Here is a 27,154-nt window from a genome sequence, read left to right as displayed (position 1 = left end):
TAATAAATATAAAGCTATATTAATTTTTAGATAATTTTTGTAAGAACTAGCTCTATCTTTAATTATAAATATTAATAAAAATTTTATTTTTAATATCAAAATTAACAGAGCAGTAGGTCTAGTTAATTTATTATATTTATTAATTTTATATTTTATAGATTTTATTTTATATAAAGATCTAGATTTATTTTATACAGCAAGTAAACTTATAAACTTAATTTTAAATAATATTGTACAGTAATAAGTTAACTAGAAAATTCTAATTAAATAATATACAGAATTTATATTCCTTCTTAATTATAAATAAAGATAGCCTGGTAGATTTATAAAATAAGACTATAATAATAAAATTAATTAATAATAATAATTCTGACCAGTTATCCTGAAAATAATTAATAAATAAAATAAGTTATTAAATTATATACTAATTAATAATCTTTATTTATCTATTAATTTATAGATAATATATTATTAAAAATTTTAATTTAATCTACAGAATTTAGCAGAGTTTATCCTAAAAATTAACTATAAATTAATTTTTATAATTAAAGATTATAATATCAGAGAATCCTGTTTAGATATAAACTTAGTTAATAAATAAGCAGGTTATATCTTATATAAAAATCTATTTTATATAGAAAATAAATACTATATATTTACTAAGGTAGTCTATTATTATAAAAATAATATTAAATCCATGATAATTCTTCAGAAAAAAATAGAAATCTATAAATATATACTACTATAGCCAATCAGAAATTAGAAAAAATTAAAATAATCCGGGTAATAAATTAATATATATATTTTTTCTTTTATAAATTAAATAATTATTTATATAATATTAGATATCTCTGTTTCAGGTACTTTAGAAATATTAATATTTTACTAATATTATTATTTTTATTTATCCAGAGTAAGCTAATAATAATCACTAATAAATTTTATTTAATAATCAGGCCTGTAAATCACCTTTATCAGAAATTATTAGTTTATTTTAATATAAAAATAGTCTATCTTATAAGAAATAATTAATTTTTTATTAATAGATTTATTCCTGGAAGTCCTCCAGAGAAAAATAAATATAGTTAACTATCAGAATATAATCTATAATATAAAAATCTTATTTTATAAAAATTATTAATATTAATTCAGAAGTTATACCAAGCTCCAGAAACTCAGACTTCAATAGTATTTAATAATAATAATTAGTAATTATCTTTAAACTAGTCTTTTTTATATAAAACAGTCAGCTAATATATTATTCTTTCTAGATTAATATTTAATAATAAAATAATATTAAAATAATATTTCTATCCAGTAGATCTGCCAGATATTAAACTTTTTAATAATTATAAATTATAAAGTACTCCAGAGCTTAGTAATTTATTAAGATTATAAATTTTTTTAATTATTATAAGTCTTCTAGCTCTGCTCTCTATTCTGTAAAAATCTATATAATTATTAATATTTCTTTATTATAAATATTATAGTTATACTTAAATAGAAACATAATCTTTAAATAATAAATTATAAAATATTATATATTTTTAAGCTGCTGGTATAGAATTCCTATAATTATTTTATTAATTATATTAATCTTAACATACATAGGCTTAGCTAGATTATAATAAATTAATATTAAAACTAATATTAAAACTTATTTTAGAGCCTGGAAAACATTTTCATAAAATTAATTCTAGAAAAATAAAATATTCTTCTAAATAAGTCAGTTCATAGACTTAATAATCCAGCTATAATTTTTTATAAATTATTAGTAAAAGTTACAGAATCTAAAAAATAATTAAATTTTTTTAATAATTATTAAATATTACTACTCTGCAATTACAGCAGTCTTTATAAAATTAATTTAAATATTTATAATAATAATAATAAATTCTAGAAATTTAGTTCTTTTTATATAAAACTTATATTTATAAATTACTGCCTAGAATCCAGCTACTTAAAAATACTTAAGAATCTGGTAGATATAAAACTTATATTCTACTTTATTTTTACTGAAAATTAATATATTATTAATATATACCATAATAAATTTATCCAGGAAATCTATAAAGATCTTGTTAATAAGATACTGGAAAACTATTAATCTATTTATAAATTTAAATAATAATATTTAATATTTAAAGATTCTATAGTAGATTCAGAAGATAATTAAATCTTTAGACTTAGAATCTATATAAATACAATAAAAATCCTAATAAATATTAAATTTTATAAATATTTTTATATTCTAAAAGCGGTCCATCATCTTATTAATTAAAAAAATAAAATAAAAATTCTTTTAAATTAAAATATTAAGCTTCTAGTAATTAATATATAAATATAATTCTTTTCCAGGTTTTTTTACTATTAAAATAAAAAAAATAAACAGAGTTATACTAGATATAATAAATCTCTTTTTCAGATTCTTAATAATATAACCTCGGGTGGCTTTAAGTTTCTCTAAAATCATTTTATAAAAAAAAATTATTTCTAACAGATTACTTCCTTTTAACTGGATATAATAATCCTGGAATCAGAAAAAAAACAGAATATTTAATTTCTTTTTAAAAAAAATATCTACTAAATTATAATAATATTTAAGAAGAATCTATTTTATCTCTTCTTTTTTAATTAATTACAGTATTTTAGTTTAGAGTTTAATTTTTTTTATAATAGTTTTCTTAATAACACTCAAGGATATAATAAATATTTCTAACTTAAAATTTTATAAATATCTATAAAAAATAGTAATCTTGATAAGAATTATTTTAATTTTTATAAAAATATCTCTTTTCTAAAAACTCCAGGAAACTTTAAAAATTTAATATTAAAAACTCTAATCTATTAGATTTTAATATATTTTTATTAAGATTTTTTATAATATATTTTAGTAGGTTCAGAGCATCTTAAACTTTTTTTTTAAAAAAAATACTTAAAATTAAATATTAATTATTTTTTAAAAATTATAGTCTCACTGGGTAATATCCTGCTGGTAATTTTAATTAATAAAATATTATAATAAAATATATTAAAAAACTTATTATAATAATCCAGCCTTGATTTTATCTTGTAAAAAAAAATTATTAAATTATATAAATTTTCTTTACTAGCAGTCTAGTAAGACTTTATATTTTATAAACTATATTTATTCTAAAATAATATTATAGTAGTCTAGTTCAAGTATTAGAAATAATATATTATAAAACTAATATTTATCAACTATAAACAATAGCCAGATAATATAAATTAAAAATATTATAATTTTATTATTAAAGCCTGTAACAGTATAATTAATCTTAAAAAAAATAATTTTAATTCAGAAATAATTATCTAGCTAAATAATAAAAACAGTATTTATATAAATATAGATATTAATTCTAGTATTAATAAAAATATATATAAATATTACTAGTCCATTATTTAATATTAAAATTTTAATAATAAAACTTTTATTTTCTTGATCTAACAGATCTCATAAATCTAATAAACTAATATTAATACTTATTTTACCTAGAAAAGAGACTTTTTTTAAATACTGTTTTTTATTAACTTATTATTCTTTACTATTTTTAATTACTTAATCATTATTTTTCTTTTAAATAATTATAGACTAAGTGTCCCTGTTCCTGATAAATAAAATAATATTTTTTAATTATTATATAAATATATTCCTCCAGTTTTATACTGGTAATGTAACTGGTATTATAAAAGATCTTAGCTAGAATAGAGAAAATTATAGTTATAATAATAATAATAATTAATATAAATAATTAATAGTTTAAAATACTTATCTTATTATAATATTATTTTATTATATTATTAATTAAATTTAATAATCAGATGCACTTCTTAACATACTTTTTAAATATTATATTATTATTATTAAAACAGAACATGGTCAGCTCTTATAACTTTAATAAAAAATATTAAAAAAAATTATTTTTTTAATAAATTTTAATAATACTTGCCTCTACTGCAAGGTAGTAAAATATAAATATAAAATTATAAAATTTATTATTAATTATTATCTTAAATTTTTAATATTACTGATATACATTACAAGACTTATTTAGATTAATATAAATAATTTTCAGGTATTTAAGTATATTAATTATATTTATATATAGATTTACAGTATCAGGATAAAATTAAAAAATAAAATATTTTCTAATATTATTTTTATAATAGTTAATTATATAAGTTTATTAAATAATAATATTCAGATAATCTGTGTTAGCTTCCAGCTTTTATTATATTATAAAAAATTAATCTTTAAAATTAATAATCTTATTATTACTGAATAAAAATAGATTAAAGATCTTTATTAATTTTTTAAATTCAGAAATCTTAATTACTTAACTGCTTTGGTTATTAAACCAAAGAAACTAGACTATATATAGATTATATTTATATATTACTTTATTATAATTATTATTAAACTTATCTTATTAATAGATAGTTTTATATATCTTTATCTCTAACTTATCCATGATATGGAGAATTATATTAAAGATTTTATTAGAATTCTTTATATACAGCTTATAGAATTAATTATAAATAATATTATCCTGATTATCAGATTCTCTATCTAATAAGAGAATCAGATATTATTAAGAATTTATAATATATAATATTAATTTAATATAGCTTTTTTCTACTATTATAAATATTTTTACTAATTATTCTAGTTCAGATTTTAGTCAGATTAATTTATCTTAGCTATATTTAGTATTGCTAAGTATATATAAAAAGTAATATCAGCTACTGAGCTAGATAACTAGTAATATATAATATTAGTTTAATAAATAAAAGATAAAATAATACTAAAAATTATATAGAAATTATTTAAATAATCAAATTCAGTACTATCTAATGAGAATTTTTTAATATAAGAAAAGAAAAGAAAGAAGCTCAGAGAAAAATATGTGATTATATAAAGGTAAGCAAGCCATGCAAGGCAAGCAAACAAAACAAATAAAACAGATGTCATGTGACCTAGAAACGTCACTCGCCGTCACAATTAAGATATTCTCTGACTATGAGATACTATTTACTAAATATTTAATATAAGATTTCTGTCTTACTAAACCTGAGCTGCTTATTATAAGTATTTTTTCTATTATAAATACCTCTAATGTTACTGCTCTGAGATAATTATAATATATTATAAAAGAATAGATTCTTTTATAGCTAAAAAATAAGTAAGCAACTACTCTGGAATAGAAATTTAAACTTAATCTATCTTTTTTATCTATATTTAAATAATATAAGATAACCATGCTAAATATTTATAAAGAGATTATTTTATTACTGTTTACCCTGTACTGGCAGGTAGTAATAATTATATAAATTAAAAAGATTAAAATAATAAATATTTATATAATAATTAATTAATTCCAGGATACTCATATAATCTTAAGTAAATAAATATTTAATTTAAAGGTTAATACAGAGAGTATTATTATATAATTTTATACTTACTGGATAATTTGCGGCAACTATTAAATATTTAATATTAATTATAATGAATTATTTACTCCAGTAATAAGTAAAGTAGTACTTAAAATATTTATAATTAATATAATTATAAAAAACCTTTACTAGAAATAATATAATATAATTTTTACTTATTTATATATCTAGATAAAGAACAAGAAGGTCTACATAAAATAATTAATAAGATTTTATAAGAATTCTTTTAAATAAATGTATCTACTTAAAATAGCCTTATATAAATTCTAATAAGTAGTATATTTCTAATATTATATATTTAATAAAAAATTATAGGAGATTGGTTTTAAACCTCTACTAGAGGATCCTTATATATATAGAAATAATAATATATAATTTATTATCTATGTAAATGACTCTGCTATTACTAGTTTATAAAAAATAGATTTAATTCTAGTAAAGTACTATTTTAATAAAATATTTAATCTTAAAAAATTAGGCAAACTGAAAGTCTTATTTAATTATAATATTATATATAATTATAAAGCAGGTAGTATCTTACTGAAATAGTTTATTTATATAAAAGAATATCTTATTATTACAAGTATATAATTTTACTTATATATTATTATTCCTATAATATCTATCTATGGAAAGGTGGACTGTACTATTATATTAATTAAAAAAATTAATTTAAATAAATATAAGAATCTTATAAGAAGATTAAATTAGTTAACTACTAAGACAAGATTTAATCTATATTATATTATATTTTATCTTTAAAGATAGATACATGCCCCTATTATAACAGATATAAAAATATTAAAAATTATATATAAATATTTATAAAATACTATTATTTACAGTATTATACTAGTATCTGATTATATTAAAAAAATAAAGATCTATATAGATATTATACATACTAATTATAAAGATAGTAAATTTATAAAGAAATATATTATATTCTATATAGATAACTTTATTATTTAATTATTTAAGAAATAAAATATTGTTATACTCTCTTTTATTATTATAAAATATTACACGTATAATACTGCTGCTAAGAAAATCTTATATATTAAGAAATTAATACAAGTATTTAATTTTAAGATATTAGATGATAGTAAGATATCTTTATTCAGTAATACTATTAATTTATTATAAATTTTTAATTATAATATTTATATCCAGTCTACTAAATGGCTAGATAATTATTACTTATTTATAACAGATCTTATTAAATCTGATATTATATTAATCTAATATATTACAGATATTTATAATCCTGTAGACAGCCTCACCAAACTACTAGATTAGAAAAAATTTAATGATTTCTATAATTTTTTAGAAATAATTTTATTAGTCACCTTCCTAGTATTCTAAATATAATACTTAATATATAGAAGATTACTTATCTAGGAAATATTTATAGTTTTATTTAATATTTCTTTATATATTTCTATATTTAGGGGGCTGTATTAAAGCAAGAGCTGGAGTAGATGTAGTCATGTATCTAGTACTCAGAGCGCCCAGGAATAACCCCCTTTTCTTGACTGCTAGATCACCTAGATAGCTACAATTCAACACACTCTTTTGTAAGAATTCGCGTTCGTTTTCGTTGCTTGCTTTGCTAAGCAAATCGAACCTCAACACCTCATATCACAGTGGCATCTGCAGGGGAAAGGAGGGAAATGAGCCAAGGCCACGGATATATGAAGAATGACAGGGAGAGTCCCTTAGGTTCTCACGGGGGCTATCCTGGACATGCCGTTTCCACATTGAGGGATTGACGAATATCTCCGAGATGCTCGGAAACAGGCCAGTAGCGCCACGCCTTCTGCAGGGATTAGCGCTGGGCAGCAGCCGTCGAACTTTCTTCCAGTCACGGGATTGATATGACACGGAGTGGAACCAGAGGGGCGCAGGTATGTACATACGTCGGGACGGTGTCTCTGGTGCAATTGGATAGCGCGTGAAGTGGTGCGCGCCGTAGCCGGTTGACCCCCAGCCCAGCCAAACTGCCTCGTGATCAAGCAAGAGCTGGCGAGCCCTCTACTCACCGATTTTACCAGACACGCCTTTACCGCTAGATAGCAGGCATGGCAGGCAATGGTTGCGAAGAAAACGTGGCTCAAGACATGGGGATTGTCGGTCAATCACGACAGCAACCGTTGAATCACCATGCATACAACCTACGTATTTGGCGCTTACTTCGGACAGACCATGATTTCGGTTGGAAGGGATTCCTATAGGGAGAGAGGATACCAGAGTCGCAACAGGCCGCCCGTTAGGTCGCACTAACGAACCGACCTGCCATTGCCTACGGAGAAGCATGTGCAATCATTGGTTACTAGCTTAGTTCTCCCTGCACGATGTGGCAATGGCAAGTTTTGGCCCCTATAATCGACACGTTAAGGACCCGACAGTATGGGTATTGGGTACGCGAAGTGAGAAGGACTCAGCTAGTCTAGCGCCTGAGCCACCGGCGTTTCTCTTGGTAGTTATTGCTAAGCCTGCATCAGGACAAGTGAATGTCGAGTCAACGTCACTAGCTGATCACTGTCTGGTTGGTTACACAGATGGAAAAGGGTTTTCCAAGACCTGACTATTATGGACTCTACATAGCAAAAGGGTGCCCCGAAACCCACCTATTTTGCCCCCTCACTTCTAGGGGCGATAGCTCGGTTTCGCACAGTCCAACACTTTGTACACACTGTGTCTCCTTGGTCGATGGTGGGAAATCTACGGGAAATCTCGTACGACGAAGTAGCTAGGAGCTGTGCATGTGAGCAAAGGTAAGGCTGCATAGGATTCGTTGAGGAGCGCAATGAGAAGCAGGAATTGATACAGTGCTGACCTGCACCGCGGTTATAAAGCTAACTTTGACATGACACAATGGAAGATGCAAGTATTCAGGCGAAGGAATTAAGGTTGGTATTCAACTGGAGGATACAATACGCACAAGCAAATGCCAACCTCAAGTAAACCTGAGTAGGCAAGGAATTTGGAAAATCTTCATTAAACATGTCGAAATGTCGACGATCTGCAGTATTTGACGAGGGATATTTTTTCAGGTGACACTAACAGCAGACTGCCAAGAGCAAGTTGAATGGATGACCCTCAAGAAGTCGCAGCAACACTGCCTGCCCATTGCATACTATGAGTAGATTGGGGGGGAAAGGATTTGGAGAAGAGGGTCATTGCTGGGCGCCCAGTCTAGACCGAGCTCATCCGGACTAGCGTGGTATCGGGGCCGCTTTCAGTGGTACGAAGCAAGTAAGTAAAAAGCAAGTCAAGTCACTAACTTTCCTGACGTCGTCCACGGACCCATAGGCACCCCCGCTAATTACGGTAGCTTAGCCTCCGCGCTGCCCCCAGCGGGGAACCACCCGCCGCTGTGCCCCTGGGAAGCAGACAGATCTGCCTTCCAACATGCCCGCCATTGGTTGACGGGAAGAAAATCATCGACTAAATTCTCATCGAGTAATTGCTCGATGGGCAGCACGAGCAATTTTCTGTCATTTAATCACACCATGACGATCCATCATTGGCCTGTTCCCTTTGGTAGGTAAATGCTGGTCACGCCACCTCATGCTTCTCCCGCCAGCCAACCGAGTTCGGTAACTCCAAAGTAGCTGGTACGTAAGAACTAAGTCACCCTAGGCTTGTGGAGCAAGTACTAGGTACTTGCTCCATACAGAGAGAACATTTCCATCCACATTCAGGGGGATATTACGACGTAAGCTATGGCCTCCCTCTGCGCTTAAGCCGAATATGTGTCATTGAGTTTATCAGGAGAAGGGGGATTGAATACTCTTTCTAACCTACTTTGTAGTATCAGCATTCCACCTAGGTTCAACACGAGAAATACTCTCCCACAGAGTTCTCAACCCACTTCCTCCCGCCGGGAGATCCGATAGGCATAGCTTGCCCCTCGCAAGCATCCACTACGGCTCAGTATCAAGGCGCGAGACAGATCCGGGAATCCAATAGGACCCATGCCAGTAACATACACAAGCAACTGCCTAAGATAGTACTACTCGTACTAGTAGTAATTTCTGATACCAATCAGAAACACAGCTCCAACATCTCCAACGCCTGGCAGCCGTGCATATTAGCCGGCTCAAACTATCTGATCTGAGACATTGTCGGAAATCATCCAATGAGCCTCCCATGCGATGTGCATGAAGCCAGCCTTGTCAGGCAGCCGTCTCAAATTTGTCATGGTCACCGTATCGGCGATCTAACAACTTGACAGGTAGACTAGTTAAGCAGCAGTATGTACTCCGTAGATAGGCGGACTATCATTTCAGCCTTACAAATTTCCAACTGGAGAATTCCTATACCACGGGATCGTCGTGTCATGCAGTCGGTGAGACATGACACATATCGCCTCCAATTACCAAAACAGGAACCAACAAACTAAAAGCCACTGGAGTCAATCGAGGAGATAAGGTATGGGAGGGGTGAGAAAGAGATGAACATGCCCGAGATCAACCTACACATCTGGAATCTCGCATACAACATGTGTTTGCAACATGGGCGCCCGAACCTAACATTGCCCTATCAGCCCCCACCATCTAACCTCTTTTCGATACTTCTTACAGGGATCGATTGCTGGTACGAATAATATACTAACACAGTCTTGAGTACCCAGGAGGTACCCTTTCCACCTATTCTAAACGGACAATCACCGACAAAAGTACAAGCGAGGTACCTCACCCAACGGCCAGCCGCTTACAACATTTCCCGCTTTGTAACAAACTCCCGTCACATTTATTTTTCCCTTATTCAGAGTGCCAACAGTTAGGACTGGAATCAGTCTAACCATTCCCGGGCATCTGTGTGTAAGTTGTGGACGCGACAGGGCACCGGCACCGGCACCTCCTTCCAGGCTGAACCGAGTATAGTTGCTATCTCCGAACCAGAAGATCAGCCGGAACGGTTCCAGTGGAGTAGCAGGGCGCACCTGCGCAGCCCAGGAATCCTAATTATGGTTTCGCTCACATCCGACAATGCGCCTTGAGTGGACGGCAAAAATCGGGTTCCAGTGTTTGGGCCAGAAGGTGTCGGAATCCTTCCATGCAGGTTGCATACTCAGTATGACTAGCTGTTCTCCATCGATGATCACACACTTGGTCTCATATCTATATGAGCAGTTATGCGATTTTATGTGTGTACAGTTCCAATTTCGAGGCATTGGAGGCACAACACATCGGTTGATCTGTCCGAGTTTGTGTCTGTACAGCCAAGATTGACGGGCAGATTGTCATAACCATCGGTCAATCGCTTCACCGATCTCCTCCTCTACCTTACCGTCATAGGCAATTCTTGTTCATTGCTGTCGTTTGCTTGCTTCTGAGATGCGTCTATAAAGTTTTGCGCTGCACGCGGAGATATTTCGGACTTGGGCGAGATTCGACTGGTCAAGTCAAGTCGTTTCGAGTCACACAGTATATCCGCATACTCTTCCTTTTGCTTTTTCTCGAGAAAATGCTGATTTCATTATCCCTTGGTGCCTGTGCGCTGCATATCTTTGGATCTGCTACATATCAAAAAGAAAACTCCCCCCAAGATAAGGATGATTCTCTGGAAGCATGCGGCTCTCAGACCACGCAAACATACCATCACAAATCCACGGTACTCTCACCCATCATTTTAACCCACTCACACGGAGAAAAGGACACGGACAAGGCCACCGTCTAGACCGTGCGAGCGAGCGATCTCCCCCCACTACTATCCGGACACGGGCCCGGATCCGGTCGGAGGACGGAGATATCCAGCTAACTAACTAAGTTAGGTTGCTTGCTGACTGAGCAATGTTCGTTCAATCTCCGGGTAGTGGAACCAAGCTATCCATCTAGTAGTCCAAATGAGTGTAGTCTAGTTGATGTGATTAATTCCACCCAGTCCAGTCCATTCCAATACGCAAGCTATCAATCAATCAATTTTTGATTGGGACGATCTATTAAAAAAGGGAACTACTTAGTCTAGTATAGTTGATCGGTTCATTCCGCCGCGGTCGAGAACTTTTTCATTTCTTTTCGGTGGTGATTTTCGCTAACTCCCTTACTAGTCTAGCGAACGTTTTCAGGAGACTACTGATAGATTAGGGAGATACCTACTTAGGTGAACTACTGCATGGGTAGGGGATGTTGGAAACGGACTCCCTAAACAATACTAGTTTATCTAACTGTAGTGGACTGGCATCCTGGTCGGCAAGTGAGAACTAAGCCATTAGTTCTTGAACTACGTGCTAGATAGTTAAACTAGCTAGGGTTAAAGGAGCAAGCAAGGGTAAGTGAGCCGACAAAGTACCATTGTGTGGTAAATCCCTCCCCAACAATATCGTTGTATGGGTGATGTGTCTTACTTGACTCGAATGCTGTATGTTTGACATGTTCGATAGCTAGATCTTGAATTGTGTATAGATTCATGCATATACCAACTTTATAGAAACATCACACACACATACTTCTACTCCCCCGTTCCTAAAGATGGACAATCAATTAACATCCCACTGCTTACTACTTACTACCGTGACCCAAACCACCACCCCGTTCATACCCGATCAGCCAGCCATCCCACTACTACCTTCTCCACAATATATACTTACCCCTACTAAGTAGAGTACTATCCATCGGATTCTGACACCCCAATTTTAACCGACCTCAAAACCCGAGCCGAGTCAATCCTCATTTATCCATCCATCTGCCGCAGCAACTCCATCCCGAGTCCTAGTACTACCTACTAACAAACTACCATGATATAAACGGTCCCGTTCGTAGATAGCAGCCTCATAGCATAGCCTAGTACGTACTTGATATAAATAACCTAAACGAAATTAAACAAATTAAAACCACGCGGCCTTTCCCCTTCCTCTTCCCGCAAAGCCCAATGTGACCCTGCGTCTTTTTTATTTACTCACTACTACTTAATTACTACATACTACTATTTGCCTAAATAATACATACATACATACCCACACTTACTCAAATCTCACATGCGAATGCAACCAATGCTACGCCACGATACTACCATATACATTTAATTAACCCTTGTTTCATGTTATGTCACTCGGGAATATTAAAACTCAATTGATGGAAGTTTCGATATGGGGATGATGATCACACCAGGCATATATATATTGATGAGATGAGTAAGAGTTTGACAGGTGATAGATCAGAAAAAATGACATGTGCTCTAGTATCTACTAAGTAGGTTCTATGCATGCATGCACGCACGCACGGGTGAGAGCGGGAGGGGATGGGGGGACGGGGGAACGGAATCTGAGACATTACCGGTGCTTGGTGCTTACTGCTTACTTACTACGGAGTAGTAGTTACATATGTTGGGGCCTAACTACGTAGTAGTTCTTTTAGTTAAATTAGAGCGTGATGATCCACTTCGGGTCAACGGAATAGCTAGTATGTACTAGATTGCTTAGACGTGTTGTTGGCGCCAGGGGAGGTATGAGGCTGTGGGAATGCATGCATGGCGTTTGCTTGGTTTTGGGGACTTGTTTGCTGTGCGGATGCGGCGTATTGCTTGTGCTTGCGCTTGTGCTTTTTTATTATGTATGGGTGTTTGTTTGTTTGCTGTAGGTGGGTTTGTGCTTGGGGTGTTCTTTCCTGTTTATTAGGGTATGTATTTGAAGCGTGGTTGCTGAAGGATTGATGAATAGCTGTGGGTAATGAAGGGTATGATTTATTTACGCTTTCATGAATGTACCTCTCATCAGTTGCTGAGTAGTGTTTGACTGAAGTAATAGTAGGTGCATGTCACGCTGGGATAGGTAGCGACAGCATATAATGCAGGTAATCATCTACAGCGAGTATCGAGCATCAATGTAATTGCCTTGCTTTTATTACATCTAGTCAATGTCTACTTCACATCCATAGCCAACCCCATCCCTCTATAGCTCAGTATCCTGCAACGCCACCCTTCCAATATATCAAGTTTGTAGTAAGACATGAGAGAAGCATAGACCAACCATATCAACCATGCAAAATAGGTAGCAAAGAACAAAGAAAAATCCTCAGTGCGGAATGCTAGACCGGCACACTCTCCACATAGTGCGCACTTCGAAAAGCAATGTATGGATGAGCGAAGTTTTAGGGAGAGAGAGCAACGGAAAACCCAGGATAATCAGGTAGTTTCCCGGTATTGACCGCTGCGAGGAAACAGACGTTAAGAAAGGAAAAAAGGTACATAAGACCTGCACGCATGCCTTGGCGCCTCTGAAAGAATTGGCCGCTTAAGCTTTACTGCGCTGCAAGATCAACCTGCCGAACCATACCCAGTTTCTAGGATGATCAATGACCGTGTGAAGGACATAATCACGAGTGAATGTACGGCTTCAAATGTCGAACGAGACGGGTTTAAGATTTGTTGTCCAGCTGCTCTGCTAGTGTGCATAAGCAGAAAGTGCCAGGATACTTCACTTTTGTCCGGGCTGAGGAGATGGAGCAGGCTGTTGTGCAACGGCAGGAGGCCCTAAAGGTGGTATACGATTGAGCGACGGCGACGACATCACTGAATGCGGGCCATTGGTCCCGTGCAACTGGGCCTGCAGCATGGCGTTTTCCCTTTGCCTGCGCTCCTCTTGCTCCGGTGTCATGCATTTGACCGGCGGCGGAATGGGTGCATCGGGCGAGCTACGACCCATCAATTTAGGACTCGGCTCGAGTTTCTGGATCGGAGGAAGGACGGGAGCTCCAGTGACACTGCCAGATGTCATAGGTCGGGGTGATTGCTTGGTCGGGCTGATACCCGAAAGAGGCATGCCGTGGGAACTCTGGGGAGGAGAGGAGCGACTTGCAGTCGGAGTGGCCATGAAAGATGGACGCCCGTTATGCAAGGAAGAGAAGGAAGAATGATTGCCCGTGTTTGGACGAGGGGTCTGGTGTTGACCGTATGGCGTCCATGGGGCTGAGTGATCTGTCGAAGCTACAGGCGGAAATCCCGCAAGAGGACCAACATCCCGGTTTCCCTGGGTTGGGGACATAGACGGCCGGTTCTGAATGGGCGAAGGCAGAGTGGGACTCTGCGTAGAGTGAGAGGACGACGGTCGCCGCGCCGGAAACGACCCGCCGTTGAAGGACTCGCGAGAATGAGGCGGTAAATGCATCGCTTGGTGGATGGATGGCAATTTTGGAACCTGTTCCTTAGATGACGGAGTGAATGCATTCAAGCCCTTTGATGGAGAGAAAGGGGCTCGAGGAGGGCTAAATGATGTGGTGTGGGCGGACTGAGGCCGGCGCTCGGGGGACAAAGGAGGGAAGGAGACGGATTGAGGGGGGTTTTGTGAGGGAACGGAAGGCATGGAAGAAGGTTGCTTTTGAGGAGACCCTGCAAGAGGCAACTGGAAGGTATGCTGAGCGTTTTTGATAGACGATATGGGACTTTGTTCCGGATCTGGAACCTTGATCTTGGTATCTCCTTCTGGCGCAGTCGAGGATGGAGAGGTCGACGACCCGACGCGGAATTTCAACGGTGGAAGTTTGGGCAGCTTCGCTTCCTCTTCGCGTCGTTTACAGTCCTTGCAAACGAAGTGGAAATCCTCTCGTTCAGCTTCGCTTTTCGAGATACCGAGACACTTGCTGTGCTGCCACACATTACAGGACTCGCATGCAACACTGTGAGAGCCATCATCCTATTGAGGATCAGCACACTTGTCATAATGACCGGGAATGATCATAACCTACCAAATTCTGACCATGAACACCGCAGCCCGAGCAGTCGAATATCCATTGATCTTCCTGCGAGAGGTCCTCCAGATTCTTGCGGTACTTTTCCATTTCTGCTTGAAGATGTCTCTCGGAAGCTCTGCTCTCGCCCCGTGCAACTTTCTCCTGCTCTTCTTTGATGCGTTGGAGCTCACTTTCATGTAGTATCCGCTTCCTCTCCCGATCTTTAGTACGCTGTTCCCGGGTCATGATGCGTGAGCGTCTTTCCGCCTCCAGTTTCTTCACTCTTTCTTCCTCTTTGCGGGCTGCGGCTAGTTCCGTCTCTCGCTTACGTGCTGCTTCAGCAGCCTCACGCTCCTGTCGCTCTCTCTCGGCTTTTCCGGCGATCCGACTGGATCGTTTAGCGCCAGCGAGCAGCTGCATGTTGAAAAGCTCCTTCTCGCGCTTCTGTTTCTGTCTCTCCTGGGCCTCTTCTTCCTTCTCAATGATGGGCATGACCTGTTCATCGATCCTATCCCTCAGTATCTTCTCATTGGGATCTCTTGTCTTTCTTATGGACTCGAGGAACTGCTTGTAATCGTCTAGTGTAACGGCAATGCATTCCCACGTCATCGCTTGCAGAGGATCCTCTGAGGCGTCGCCGTCCACAGCATTGTCTTCCTCATCGGACTCTTCAATAGGATCGGCGCCTGTAACACGTCTTCGTTTAGAGGCTCTCATGGCGCGGGCGCTCTTTCTCCTCGACTTTGACTTGGCCGGTTTCGGCGGCGGAATAGGGGGGTCGGTGCGGCGATAGAGCCTGTTATCATCGAGGATATAGTAGTAACGGCCTTCACGATCGTAGCCTATTTCTTCGATACGCTAGCAAAGGTCAGTAAATATCATAGGAATCTAGGGGTAGTGTCACGCAAAACCCACCCACTCCGTCTGATCCAATTCCCTCTGCTCCGGCATCTTTTCGCGGATGCGATCGGGATTCCAAAAGGTCCAAATAGACAGCTGGTGCAAGACGCGCAATTTCAAGAAAACGTCGAAGTCCAAGAACCTATTCGGAACCTCCTCATACCCGAAAGGGTTAGGAATGTGTGGTGCTTTCGCATTGTACTGACGTCGCGTATACTCATCGAAGTTATCGAAGCTATCAGACAAAGCATCCTATTAGCATAGCTACAGTCGCGGCTAGAACGAAGGTGCACGTACGTGAGGCCCCGATGCGACGACACCCATTTCAAAAGACAGAGTCCAATCTCTAGTAGTTTCTCGGAAGGGGTAGGCTTTAGACACTCAGTTTCCAGGTCCTACAAGCAAAGCATCAGAGTAGAATATTAGCATTGATCTATCGCGCCTGAAAGTAAAGAGAATTATAGGTGTTGGATTTGCACTACTCACCTCAATCCCGAAATCCTCGTCAATCTTCATGACTTTACCGAATATGGCAATATATTGCATGAGGCTGGCAAACTCCCAGCAGTTCCGAAGCTGCTGGAGTAAACCCGGCTCCTCAGGTGGCTGCTCTGGGGCAGCGTCCACCTCGGAGCGGGTGCGCTTTCGCGATACCATGAAGGCGGATATAGACCATCAAAGGCGCCGCGGCGCAGGACAAGATTCGACCCCTGCGGCGGATCTGCGGCGGGGGCGGGAGTTCTGAGAAGGGGTGATTATCGCAACGTATATGCAACAGAAGAATGAACACAGATGTCTCTACCAAATGGCGGAATGAGTGGGTATCGACGTGATCGACAGCGGCGTGAAGACAGGAAATCGTTCGCCAGGGCGGGCGTGTCGGGCTGGGCAGAAGAGATGAGCTCACAGAATCGCCGGGCGGCGCGTCGAGACCCCAGTCAGGTGACTTCCATCCGCCGATTGGGTCGATCCCGTGCCGATAAGCCTTGCGCTGTCGATGCGATCCGACTGCTCACATTTTACCATGACCTCGTGGATACTACTATTTCACTTTCAAAGAAGATACAAGCTCATATTAATAGATACTAGAAGGGAAGGTTTTATCGTAATAATAGTTCGCCTCCGCATGAAACCAGGTCAGGAGAGAATGAAAACTTAAAGCAACAGGCAGAATCAGCACCACCCAACGAAACATAAAACTAGATCTTGGTATCTCGCTCAAAGAGGGTCTATCTCACTCAGATGGAGGATGGGGAATGGGGAACATAGAGGATAAGCAAAATGCACACAGACAAATAGCGCCAGCCGTATCCACGCCACCGCACAGCCATACCATTATGGCCGAAGGGGGAACGAAGTGTTGGACAAACAAAAAAACCAAAAGGCAAGGGTAAATCGAAAGCAGAGAAAAAGCCGCAGCAAAAGCCAGGGAAGGGAAGAAAGAATAAATGATTAGCAAAACAACAGAACCTTTCGAACCATAACAAGACAGAAACCCCCAAGTCCAGTGCTCCCATACCCGCCATGTCTTCTCTTTTCTCTCTGTTGATTTTGTGCAACTTTCCTGAGATCGCGTCATTGCATTGCCATACCACACAGTTTGCGCCTTGTATTCCGTGTTTCGCCTAAGCCCGCCCCATGCATATCGTAAGGTTGTCAAATATATCAAGTAAACCAGAAGGAAAACAAATGCTTTTGAACTTTTTACATCGCAACACCAGGTGCGCCATCGGAGACATTATCCGAGAGGTTGATGAGAAGCTGAGCCAGGCAGCGCTTAGTGGCGGCGTCGTCGCGGAGTACGGAGGAGAACGTCGCATCGCGCAAGGGTTCCGGAAGGCATTGACGCAGCGCCTCTCGCGCCCTGCTGTTGTCACTCAGGCTACAAAAGTCAGCATTTGAAGTGGGAACGAATCAACCAACACAATGTAAAGAAATTTGCGATAGACTCACCGAAGGAAGCAGCGCACTACATGCTTGAGTAGTCGTACTGTCTGTTGCTCGACAAGTTGAGTGACCATATTACTCAAAACAGTTCCAACCGCATAAAACCTCTCATAGGTTGCGCAGATGTACGCCAGACCGATGTCGTCGAGGAGAATCTTCTGCACAATGAAAATTGCCACAGTTTTGCTCAGTTCTGAGCCGGTCTCCATAATCCGCAAGCAAAGGGGAATGATCTCTGTCGTGAGGAGGAAATTGATGACATCGGATGAGTCATTCTTAACCAACGCTCCGATCACGCCGAGCGAGGTGAGGCGGAGATACTCAAAGGGCCGCGACTTTGACGTTGTGTTGAGGAAAGGATAGAGGAACAGAGGAATGTGAGCTGTTCCAAACGAGAATTTGTTAGTCAAGTTACATACGACGTAGAACCGAAGGGTGGGGTGGATGGTCCTGGGTGACGGCTGCGTACCATTAAGAAACAAGGTGCGAGTCTCGTTGTGGGAAGCCACACACTGCAAGAGAGCCAGCGCATTGCAGACCCGGTTTGATGCAGCCGCAGTTAATTGCGAAGGGTTCAACAAAGGGTATACGGAGATGATTTCCTGAAGTAGAGCGGTCATGACACCTGGATAACTGCCCGTTAGTCGCCACCAACAAAGCTGATCAAAGGGGGTGATTCCGTACCGAAAGAGTGCCAAATAACCAGCGCGAGTTCCGGCACTTGCTCTCTCTTCTTGCTAAGTTCCATGAGGGCGGCTTCTCTGCGACTCGGATCGAGAAGCTCTGCGACCCAGATGAAAACTTTCCGATTCTCATCACTGATGCCACCATCCATCACGGACACCGCACCGGGCAACGCACCGTCCCCACCAATGCCTCCTGCACCAGCCCCTTGAGCGGAATTACCGGCACCGGCGTTTCCAGCCATGGCTATACGAGTATAGTGTTGTTGTTGAGCGGCTGCGGCTGCGGCTGCGGCCGCCTGGACTTGGGCATGCTGTTGGGCGACCAACGAAGAATGCGGTTGCTGAGCCTGGTGCGGGTGGGTTTGGTGATGCTGCTGTTGCTGCAACCAGGTCGGATCAGCCTGCGGATACTGGTGCTGATGAGAGAAGACGTGCTGAGTCTGCGTTTGAAGCATGGCGGGCCAGCGAAGAATCGGAGCTCAACGGGACTCGTAATCCTCAGGAGGGAAGACTTGACAGCCCTGGATGATCGGGGAAAAGCCGGACGAGGGCAAAATGAACTAAGATGCTGAGTAGGTATTGTCAGGACCGTATACTCGAGAGTAGCCTCATGGATAAGGGTTTTCGAATACAAGAGTTGAGAGTTGTGGAAGAGGGGAGGGGGGTGTTGTGAAGATGGCGTGGGAATGACAGCGGGATTGAAGGACAGGCGAGCGTGAAATGATGGATGGAATGGCTTGGGACTACGGGAGGCGGGGAGTCGCAGGTTCCGCCCGGGCAGTTTGTGCCGTCGACGAGGTGCCGAGCTTCATTCACTCTCTGGACCCTGTCGGACTCGAACCGCTTTGATCGGAACAACTTGATCGCGTAGATCGGTAACACGAATCTATTCAAATTTCTTATCCCTTCAATTCGCCCTTATTGACAGACCGGTGGGGTCTAATTATTACATGATGACAATTCCCTCCGTCTCTGTCTTGGGTTGGCATGCTGACCGTTGATGGCCGCCTTGCAGCTGCAGTTATTGGATAAACGCACGAGTTGCTCCGGCAGGTGCATGATTATCAAGAATCAGCTTTGTACGTATCTAGGGGTGCACTGACACTGGATCTCTGGGAGCTGCGATCTTTGCTCAGATCCTCCATATACTTGTAACTATCCCTGCGCCGCTTTAAAAGGAGCGTGTCGGAGGGTGACTCGCAACTCTGGCTGTGTGAGCTCTCACTGTTGCTGGTCAGGGATGCTCTCTACTACTAACTTCCTGATAGATTATGTACGATATCGGTACAGGCAACTGATGTCCTTCATATGTACAATGCTGTTCCTTGTCAATCTATTTGAGCATCTTATTTACAAAACAGTTTCCTTCCGCGTCTTTCAATAAGTTCGAAGAAACGGAAGCAGGGACGGAGGACAAAGACAAAGTGACGAAAAAAAGGGATAAAGCAAAAACATTCAAGGGCATTAGAACATGAATACATGTCTCATCATCGTACATTGCAGATCTTCCGGACACGAAAGAAGAAACCATCACACATCAATCATAAACCCTGGGTAACGCCTGTCCATTCAAAATCGATCAAATAAAGTCCGAAGACTCAAATCATAGCTAATAAATCGTTGTATCTCGGTAAGTCATTCTTTTTCGTTTGTTGGAATCATAAAATCATCATCTTCGTGAACGCGTACGAGATCGTCTAGTTCTTCTGGTGTCTCTCGTCCGCCGATCATCTGTCACCACGCTTCCTGCAAATGTTATTAGCATCATGCTATCATTGAATGAGAACAAGACGTTACTTACCATCGTTGGTATAGTAGTCAGAGGAGTAGTAACTGTAGTAGGTGCTCGGATACGTGTAATCGCTCTTCTCATCCACGTCACGGTCTCTGCGCCTCTTCAACCCAAGGCACAGCGCGATCGCACCCAGGACGATTCCAATGGTCGCCAAAGCACCCATGCCAGACTCTTTCTTCTTACCGCCACCTGCTGTTGATGGTGCCGGTCGACTGCCGAACCAGGTGCGTTGTTCAGGTCTAGCCCCGGAAGAAGAATGGTGACGACGACGACGTTCTTCAACGTAAGTGGTTTCTCTCCGCTTCCTACCGCCACCGAGACCAAGGCAAGCAAGCACAGAATCAAGTGCTCCACGGCAGCACATACAGGCGCAAAGGAGTAACAGAAGGAACACGCCGGCAATTGTTCCGATAACAATGCCCGCGATGGCTCCGCCGCTGAGTCCTCCGCCGGAGCCCTTCACAACCAATGGCGTGCCGCTTGTGCTCACAGGGGCAGTGAAAGGCTCAGTAGTGGTGGCCGTTTGAGTTACAGTCGATAGCGTTGTTCCGCGTACGGGGGGTGTGGCAGTCGCAGTTGCCCAGATTGACGTGCTTCCCAGGATACATTGATTGTTGGAGCAGACATATGCAGGGCCGCAACAGTCGCTGCCGCAGACCGTTTCACCATACTCGGCATTGCAACTGCCAGTGCTCGTTGTTGCCGAAATGTAGGAGCTCCATGTTGAAGTAAAAGTCGCACGCTCTGTTTCGGTCACGACATACGTGGTGGTGTAATACTCCCAGCTTCCGGAACTGACGCACTCAGCTTCGCCATCACTGTTGGTGCTGCATGTTTCGCTTGAGCTGCAGCAAAGCTGGCTATAATAACCGCAAGGATTCGAACAGCGCTTCTCCAAGGTGGCCTCCTCGAGACTCACCTCGGGTTCCAATGGGGAAGCTATCGAGAGTTGAAACTGACTTAGTAAGGCCAGTATAGATAAGGTCGACGGGATTATGCGAGACGCATGCATGGCGAGGGGAGAATGTAGAAATTTCCACAACCACGAGGCCAGCCCACGATGCGACCAAAAGCAGCTTTGGATTGCGATCGCTGCCAGGGGACGAATTTGGGGGGTTCCGACGTATGGCTCGATATAGGTCTTGGTATGACAAGGGAGGTATAGAACGAGAGACAGCGAACGAAAGGAAGCCAAGCAAATAGATGGAATGCGAGAGACCGTCACAGGTAGCTTGCAGAGCAGAGATCGAAAGAATGCATATCAGTTGAGTAGAAAATGTATGGAGGGTTGGAGAAGAGAAGTCGGAGCAGGGTGCCATCCCACGAGCAGCCCGTCCGCCCTTCTTTGATCCCAGCCTCCGTCCGGTCGACTTCCCAACCACCGCATTTCCTGTGACGACCACCACCAATCACTGCCAGGCCGAGTGAATCAGCGATGAAGATAAACTTAGCTCATAATTTAAAAAAAGGAAATTTCGGAGGCTGGGATGTCCACTTTTTCTCAACTCTGCATGTTGTTGCCCCGCTGTGATCCAATGGCAGAGAAGTGGCCGATGATGCCGTTGCTGCCCCTCTCATCACCAACTTTCTCTCCCCTCAGTTCCTGACAGCGTCATTGTCAGCACCCAATCGTGTCTGTGGGCGAAAAGTCCGGAACTTGGACAGACCCGGCCTACTGCGTTGTCGGCTCCACCGCTAGATTATCGTTTCGTCTTCCACGGTGAGTCGGTCTAGCCAAACGCTGTTTCTGATTCGATGAGGTACGTCCGTCAGGTACTGAATGCATGGGCCTCCATCCGTCGGCACAAATCAGGCGAAGACCGTGTAGTGACTAGTGACTACACCTACGTGTCACCCAACGAAGGTGCCCCATGCTTAGGCAGTGATTTGGCGTGGGTGACTCAATATCCGTAAGTACTTAGTTGCTCTAGAAGTGTGCATTGTCCGTGACCCGACAATCACATACTAGATTCTTTGCTATCTGCTGAGCCCTATTAATGATGTGGTAGTGAGGCGCCATGGATGCAGCTGGATCTCCCTTGTCTATTGTGGGAGCAACAAGCTCCCAGTACAAGTTCCCATAATACTAAAGAAATCATAATCTGATCATTCATTTGTTTTAGATATCATTGCTATCCTAGATGCTCTTGTTATATACAAAACGCCACAGAATCATGAAACTCATTATACCGATAGCTGCCCAACTATCGCCCTTCATCAGTCACTTCATAGATGCATCCAGTCGTTTCTTTCAGCTACCCAAAGGATGGGCGTTCTCGAGAGAAGTAGTTGTCGCTCGAGTGTCGCGGTTGTCATCGTTAACTTCGAGATAAAAAAAAAAATTGTTCACGTCACTTGAGCGAGCGTATGTCCATATCTCATACATACATATCCACATGAAAATCAAGCGTAGTCGTAACTTCATAGAAACATCCCGGCAAGTCCAATGAACATGCCAAAGAAAAGGTCCTCAAGACTGGAACTCCGTCTGGGCATCGTTCCCCGGTTCTCGTAGACATCAGTGCTGTAACTGCCGCAGTAACCAATGCTGAGGCCGTGGCATGCCTCCATACTCAGACTAGAGCATGTCGATATAGCTGCAGAAGCGCCTCCTCCAGCGCGAGTGACACCTCCTCCTTCAGCAGCCACAGTCACAGCATACCCTCCTCCGAGTTGCGAAAGACAGCCGGTATATTCGCTCTGACAGAGAGAGTAGTATGATGTGCAAACGCGCGCGTTGGCGAACGATGTCGGGATATTGACAAATGGATATGCTCCGGCAATCGTAGAGCCCGTGAGAGTCACACTCGTTCCATCTGTAGTCTGTGTAGCTGTCGCTGTCTGGGGAAATCGGAAGCTGCTAGTTGCACCTCCCCCAGAGTTTCCAGTCTCTGAGAGCGTGCCGGTACAGCTTGCTCCCGTCGGGCAGCAAGCGACATTGTCAGCGGCGTCGCGAGTGCACCTGCTACCATCGGCACAGCATATATCCGAGTAGCCTAGGTTTGTGCAAGAATCATATCCAGAAGGACAGTTATCGCTCCGCTTCCTTAATAATTGCAGTACTTCAAAGGCCCTTCGTCCGGAGTCTGCATTGCGAGGTGAATAGAATGGTATAGTATCGATCGATGGAGCTGGTGTTGTCTCTAACGAAAGAACAGTCGAAGCGAGGAATGCGGCCGAGATCCACCCGAAGAGCTTCATTGTCGAGGCTTAGGGCTACAGCGCGCCCTCCGGATATGATGGGACAGGATATCGAAAAATATACGTCGGAATGCGTCACCGGCGCAGCTGGGAGACTGCGACCTGTCTGATCGTACGATCTGTCGAGGGCCAGTATTATGCGACGGTTTTGCAGCGGCGATCAACAGATTACTACAAGCGGTAGAAGTAGATGTCAGTAGTGGTCGATCAGGGTAGCGCTTGCAAGTACGCAGTAGCTCAACGGACATGATCCAGGGCGGGATAAAAGCACACTTACGTGTTGCTAAAAACTCTTCTTCCTGTAGTAATTTCTGCCGGGTTCGCCTCACTCGAGCAAGCCGGTTTGAACACCGGAAAGTGTGGGTGATGGATGCTGCATCTTTAGGTTGTTCAGGCCGCGCCGGGTCCACTGCGATCCCCTGCCACAGCAACGGAGCGTCGCCTGTGGCCCCTCAATAAACCAGCCACCCGTACAAAGATGGGACTTGTCCACCTATTTTTGGCCCGCATTGATTAGCATTGATTGAAAATCTGCACCGGAGCCAGGAAATCACCCGGCACTCCGCCGGTCTCCATAGTACTTATCACCGAGTGGATAAATACTGCTCCAGCTCCGATCTCAGGGTCTGCTACTCACCAGATGATGTCACTTTACATCTCAGACAACAAATCTACACCACGTGAATAGTAAGCTTACCTCGGAGTCGTTTTAGATCATCGTTATACACTCAGGCGTACGATATCTGCTGGTTATGCCAATTCATTCTACTCTTGAAAGTGGCGTTCGCGTAATTTATTTTCCTTCCACGATCGCAAAGCATATGATCGGCCAGGCGATTTGGAAACCAAACGCCAGTTCAGCTAATAGTACACTAGCCGTCCTTCTCACAACAGGTCATTGGAAGTGTTATCGTGAGGTCTTCTTCTCGGCGGCCTAACTGGCTAAACATCATCCCACGAGCTTTGAGATACTATCAGAATCTGAGTTATTCGATATTTCTTGTTCTGCGAACTCTACCCAGATGCAGATCCCCGTCGTGGACTTTTCGCAGTGGTACAACAGCCAAGATGCCTCCTCTCGTCAACAGGTCGCACATGCACTGGTCAAGGCTTGTCAGGATGTCGGGTTCGTATACATCGTGAACCACTCGCTTCCTGGATCGATTCTGGATGAAACCTTTGAATGGATGAGACGCTTTTTTGAGCTCTCGAGCGAAGACAAGATGCGGGCCCCACACCCGGAGGGCTGGGCTGTACATCGAGGCTACTCATGGCCCGGTCTAGAAAAGGTTTCTCAAGTCATGAGCACCGGAGATGATGAGGACGCGCGGAAGAAGCTGAGAGAGGTGCCAGATGTCAAGGTTTGTTAGGTTTTTATGTCGCCCCAGTGAGCTATTAGACAGAAATGTTCTTCATGATTGTTGCCAACCGAGTCTTATATTGAGATTCGGAATGACGTTTGAGCACAGGAAATCTACGATATTGGCAGCGAAGAGAATACCTTTCAGCCCAACCAGTGGATACCGAAAGAGACACTTCCCGGTTACCAAGACTTCATGGTTCAATTTTACTGGGAGTGTAATAAGGTTGGAAGCGAGATACTACGTGCTTTGGCTACCGGCCTTGACTTGGAGGATGAAAGCTACCTGACGAAGAAGCATTCAGGTCACAACAACCAGCTCCGGTTGCTGCACTATCTGCCTGTGCCGGCAGAAGAGTTGGAGAAAGAGCGAACCGCCCGATGCCCGGCACATACAGATTGGAGTTCTATAACCATGCTCTTCCAGGATGACTGTGGTGGCCTGGAAGTAGAGGACATTTCTCGGCCTGGCACATTCGTCCCCGCTCCTCCGTTGAAACATGCCATCATCATGAACATTGGGGACTTATTGCAAATGTGGAGCAATGGTTTGTCTTCGCCATTTCCCGCAATATTAGTAGTAGTGTGAAATCGGTCATATTTCTGATCTATAACATAGATCGTCTTCGGTCAACCAACCACCGCGTCAGACTACCACAACTCTCAGACCGATTCGAGGGACCCAACCGGATGACACGGGAGCGCTACTCAATTCCGTATTTCATGTCTCCTGATCCAGACGTGACCATTGAATGTATTCCGTCATGCATGAGTGAGGCATATCCGGCAAAGTATAAGCCAACCACCCAGGCTGAGTACAACAAGATGCGAGCCTCAATGATGTATTAATTCTATATGAATACAATTACTTTCCAAAAATCCATATATGCTTCGTCTTTCATAAGGATTGTATACCAATAGTTGTTTTGTTTGAAGCCCTAAGCCCTATACTGATGTCCGAATCCGGTATCCTCTACCGCCCGGGCTTCGGAGCCAATAATAGCGGGCGGCCGATGTGTTCATCGTCGAGCTTGATCAGGACGATAGGTAACGAACAAACAGCCTTCCCTGTTACTCTCATACCAGATCCACGAAACATTTTGATCAATCTCAGAAAACTTATTACTGAGACAATTTAAATACGCGCCTTCTTGACCCCGACGACGCGACTTCTCTTGACCCCAGATTACCCCTCAATACCAAAGCGGGACTCCCCCCTCCTTAACCCAACATGTCCATTCCCAACGAAGCTCTGCAGAAGGTACCTTGTCCTAGCAACTTTCTCTCCTCATAGTAACTAATTAGTTCCGGACAAACAGCTTCTGCAAGAAATTGAGGTCCAGGCTATCACCTCCCAACAACAAATCGGCGTCACGAAGGCGCAGATCACAACTAAGCAGAGAGACATCCGCATGCTGGAGCTAACGTCCAAGGAAATCGGTTCTTTGCCTAAGGATACAAGGGTATATGAGGGCGTCGGTAAGATGTGAGTCTATTGGCGGGCTACTATATCACCCTTTCAAGGATGGCATGAAGACGGAAGAATCTCGCAGCCATACTAACGGATACAATTCTCATAGGTTTGTGGCTGTCCCCATGAACACGATCGACAAGCGCCTGTCAAGCGAGAGTGGAGAACTGAAGACGGATATTGCTGGCTTGGAAAAGAAGCTGCACTACCTGGAAATGACACATAAGAACAGCCGGGAGAACCTGGAGCAGATCTTGAAGTCCGGTGGAAAGGCGTGAGGGGCTGTCTCATCAGTGGGAAAGAACTGAAAGATGAGCACAAGGAATAATTATATAAAACCGATAATAGGTGCCGTTGTGCTGGGCAAACGCCCGCCTCTGGTGGTGACAGAAATGGGACGGCATTCGCAGAACGCTGCACGGAAGATATACGCTAGGATGGGGATCCTAGGGGGCAGCCTCGTCTGCCGTGATGCGCTCTGATACTCCCTTACATCATGGTACTGTGAAGGCTGCCTTCGCTATCAGTGGTCATGCTACGCCCTGCTGATGCGCTGAGCGCTCGGCGTTAATTGGATTTGCTTAGCGGTGTTTAGAGGTATCTCAGTATGTATCACCAGCTAGCTATATTATAGCAAATCAAGGG

General features: G+C 41.2%; 6 protein-coding genes across 6 annotated transcripts; 2 read left to right on the top strand and 4 right to left on the bottom strand.

The window, feature by feature from the left end:
• Window positions 1–13,897: 13,897 nt before the first annotated feature.
• AKAW2_20846S (putative PHD finger domain protein) lies at window positions 13,898–16,706 on the bottom strand (the record flags this gene model as incomplete). Its single annotated transcript, XM_041685604.1, has 5 exons — window positions 13,898–15,112; window positions 15,165–16,007; window positions 16,065–16,284; window positions 16,347–16,444; window positions 16,536–16,706. The coding sequence occupies 5 exons, from the start codon at window positions 16,704–16,706 to the stop codon at window positions 13,898–13,900; spliced, it is 2,547 nt and encodes an 848-aa protein (XP_041539672.1).
• Window positions 16,707–17,753: 1,047 nt separating this feature from the next.
• RCD1 (Rcd1-like cell differentiation family protein) lies at window positions 17,754–19,137 on the bottom strand (the record flags this gene model as incomplete). Its single annotated transcript, XM_041685603.1, has 4 exons — window positions 17,754–17,931; window positions 18,003–18,378; window positions 18,466–18,621; window positions 18,681–19,137. The coding sequence occupies 4 exons, from the start codon at window positions 19,135–19,137 to the stop codon at window positions 17,754–17,756; spliced, it is 1,167 nt and encodes a 388-aa protein (XP_041539671.1).
• Window positions 19,138–20,351: 1,214 nt separating this feature from the next.
• Window positions 20,352–21,489, bottom strand: AKAW2_20844S (uncharacterized protein; the record flags this gene model as incomplete). Its single annotated transcript, XM_041685602.1, has 2 exons — window positions 20,352–20,428; window positions 20,484–21,489. 2 exons carry the CDS (start codon window positions 21,487–21,489, stop codon window positions 20,352–20,354), a joined length of 1,083 nt encoding a protein of 360 aa, XP_041539670.1.
• Window positions 21,490–22,898: 1,409 nt separating this feature from the next.
• AKAW2_20843S (uncharacterized protein) lies at window positions 22,899–23,678 on the bottom strand (the record flags this gene model as incomplete). The annotated part of the gene is made up of 1 exon (XM_041685600.1): window positions 22,899–23,678. The coding sequence occupies one exon, from the start codon at window positions 23,676–23,678 to the stop codon at window positions 22,899–22,901; it is 780 nt and encodes a 259-aa protein (XP_041539669.1).
• Window positions 23,679–24,700: 1,022 nt separating this feature from the next.
• AKAW2_20842A (isopenicillin N synthase family dioxygenase) lies at window positions 24,701–25,887 on the top strand (the record flags this gene model as incomplete). Its single annotated transcript, XM_041685599.1, has 3 exons — window positions 24,701–25,039; window positions 25,148–25,586; window positions 25,658–25,887. 3 exons carry the CDS (start codon window positions 24,701–24,703, stop codon window positions 25,885–25,887), a joined length of 1,008 nt encoding a protein of 335 aa, XP_041539668.1.
• Window positions 25,888–26,269: 382 nt separating this feature from the next.
• AKAW2_20841A (putative prefoldin subunit 1) lies at window positions 26,270–26,787 on the top strand (the record flags this gene model as incomplete). The annotated part of the gene is made up of 3 exons (XM_041685598.1): window positions 26,270–26,299; window positions 26,358–26,524; window positions 26,619–26,787. The coding sequence occupies 3 exons, from the start codon at window positions 26,270–26,272 to the stop codon at window positions 26,785–26,787; spliced, it is 366 nt and encodes a 121-aa protein (XP_041539667.1).
• Window positions 26,788–27,154: the final 367 nt, after the last annotated feature.

The sequence above is a fragment of the Aspergillus luchuensis genome, chromosome 2 (genome assembly GCF_016861625.1).
Source record: "Aspergillus luchuensis IFO 4308 DNA, chromosome 2, nearly complete sequence".
NCBI lineage: Eukaryota > Fungi > Ascomycota > Eurotiomycetes > Eurotiales > Aspergillaceae > Aspergillus > Aspergillus luchuensis.
The sequence above is the reverse complement of the archived record's forward strand: the minus strand, read 5'-3'. Positions and strand labels throughout refer to the sequence as shown.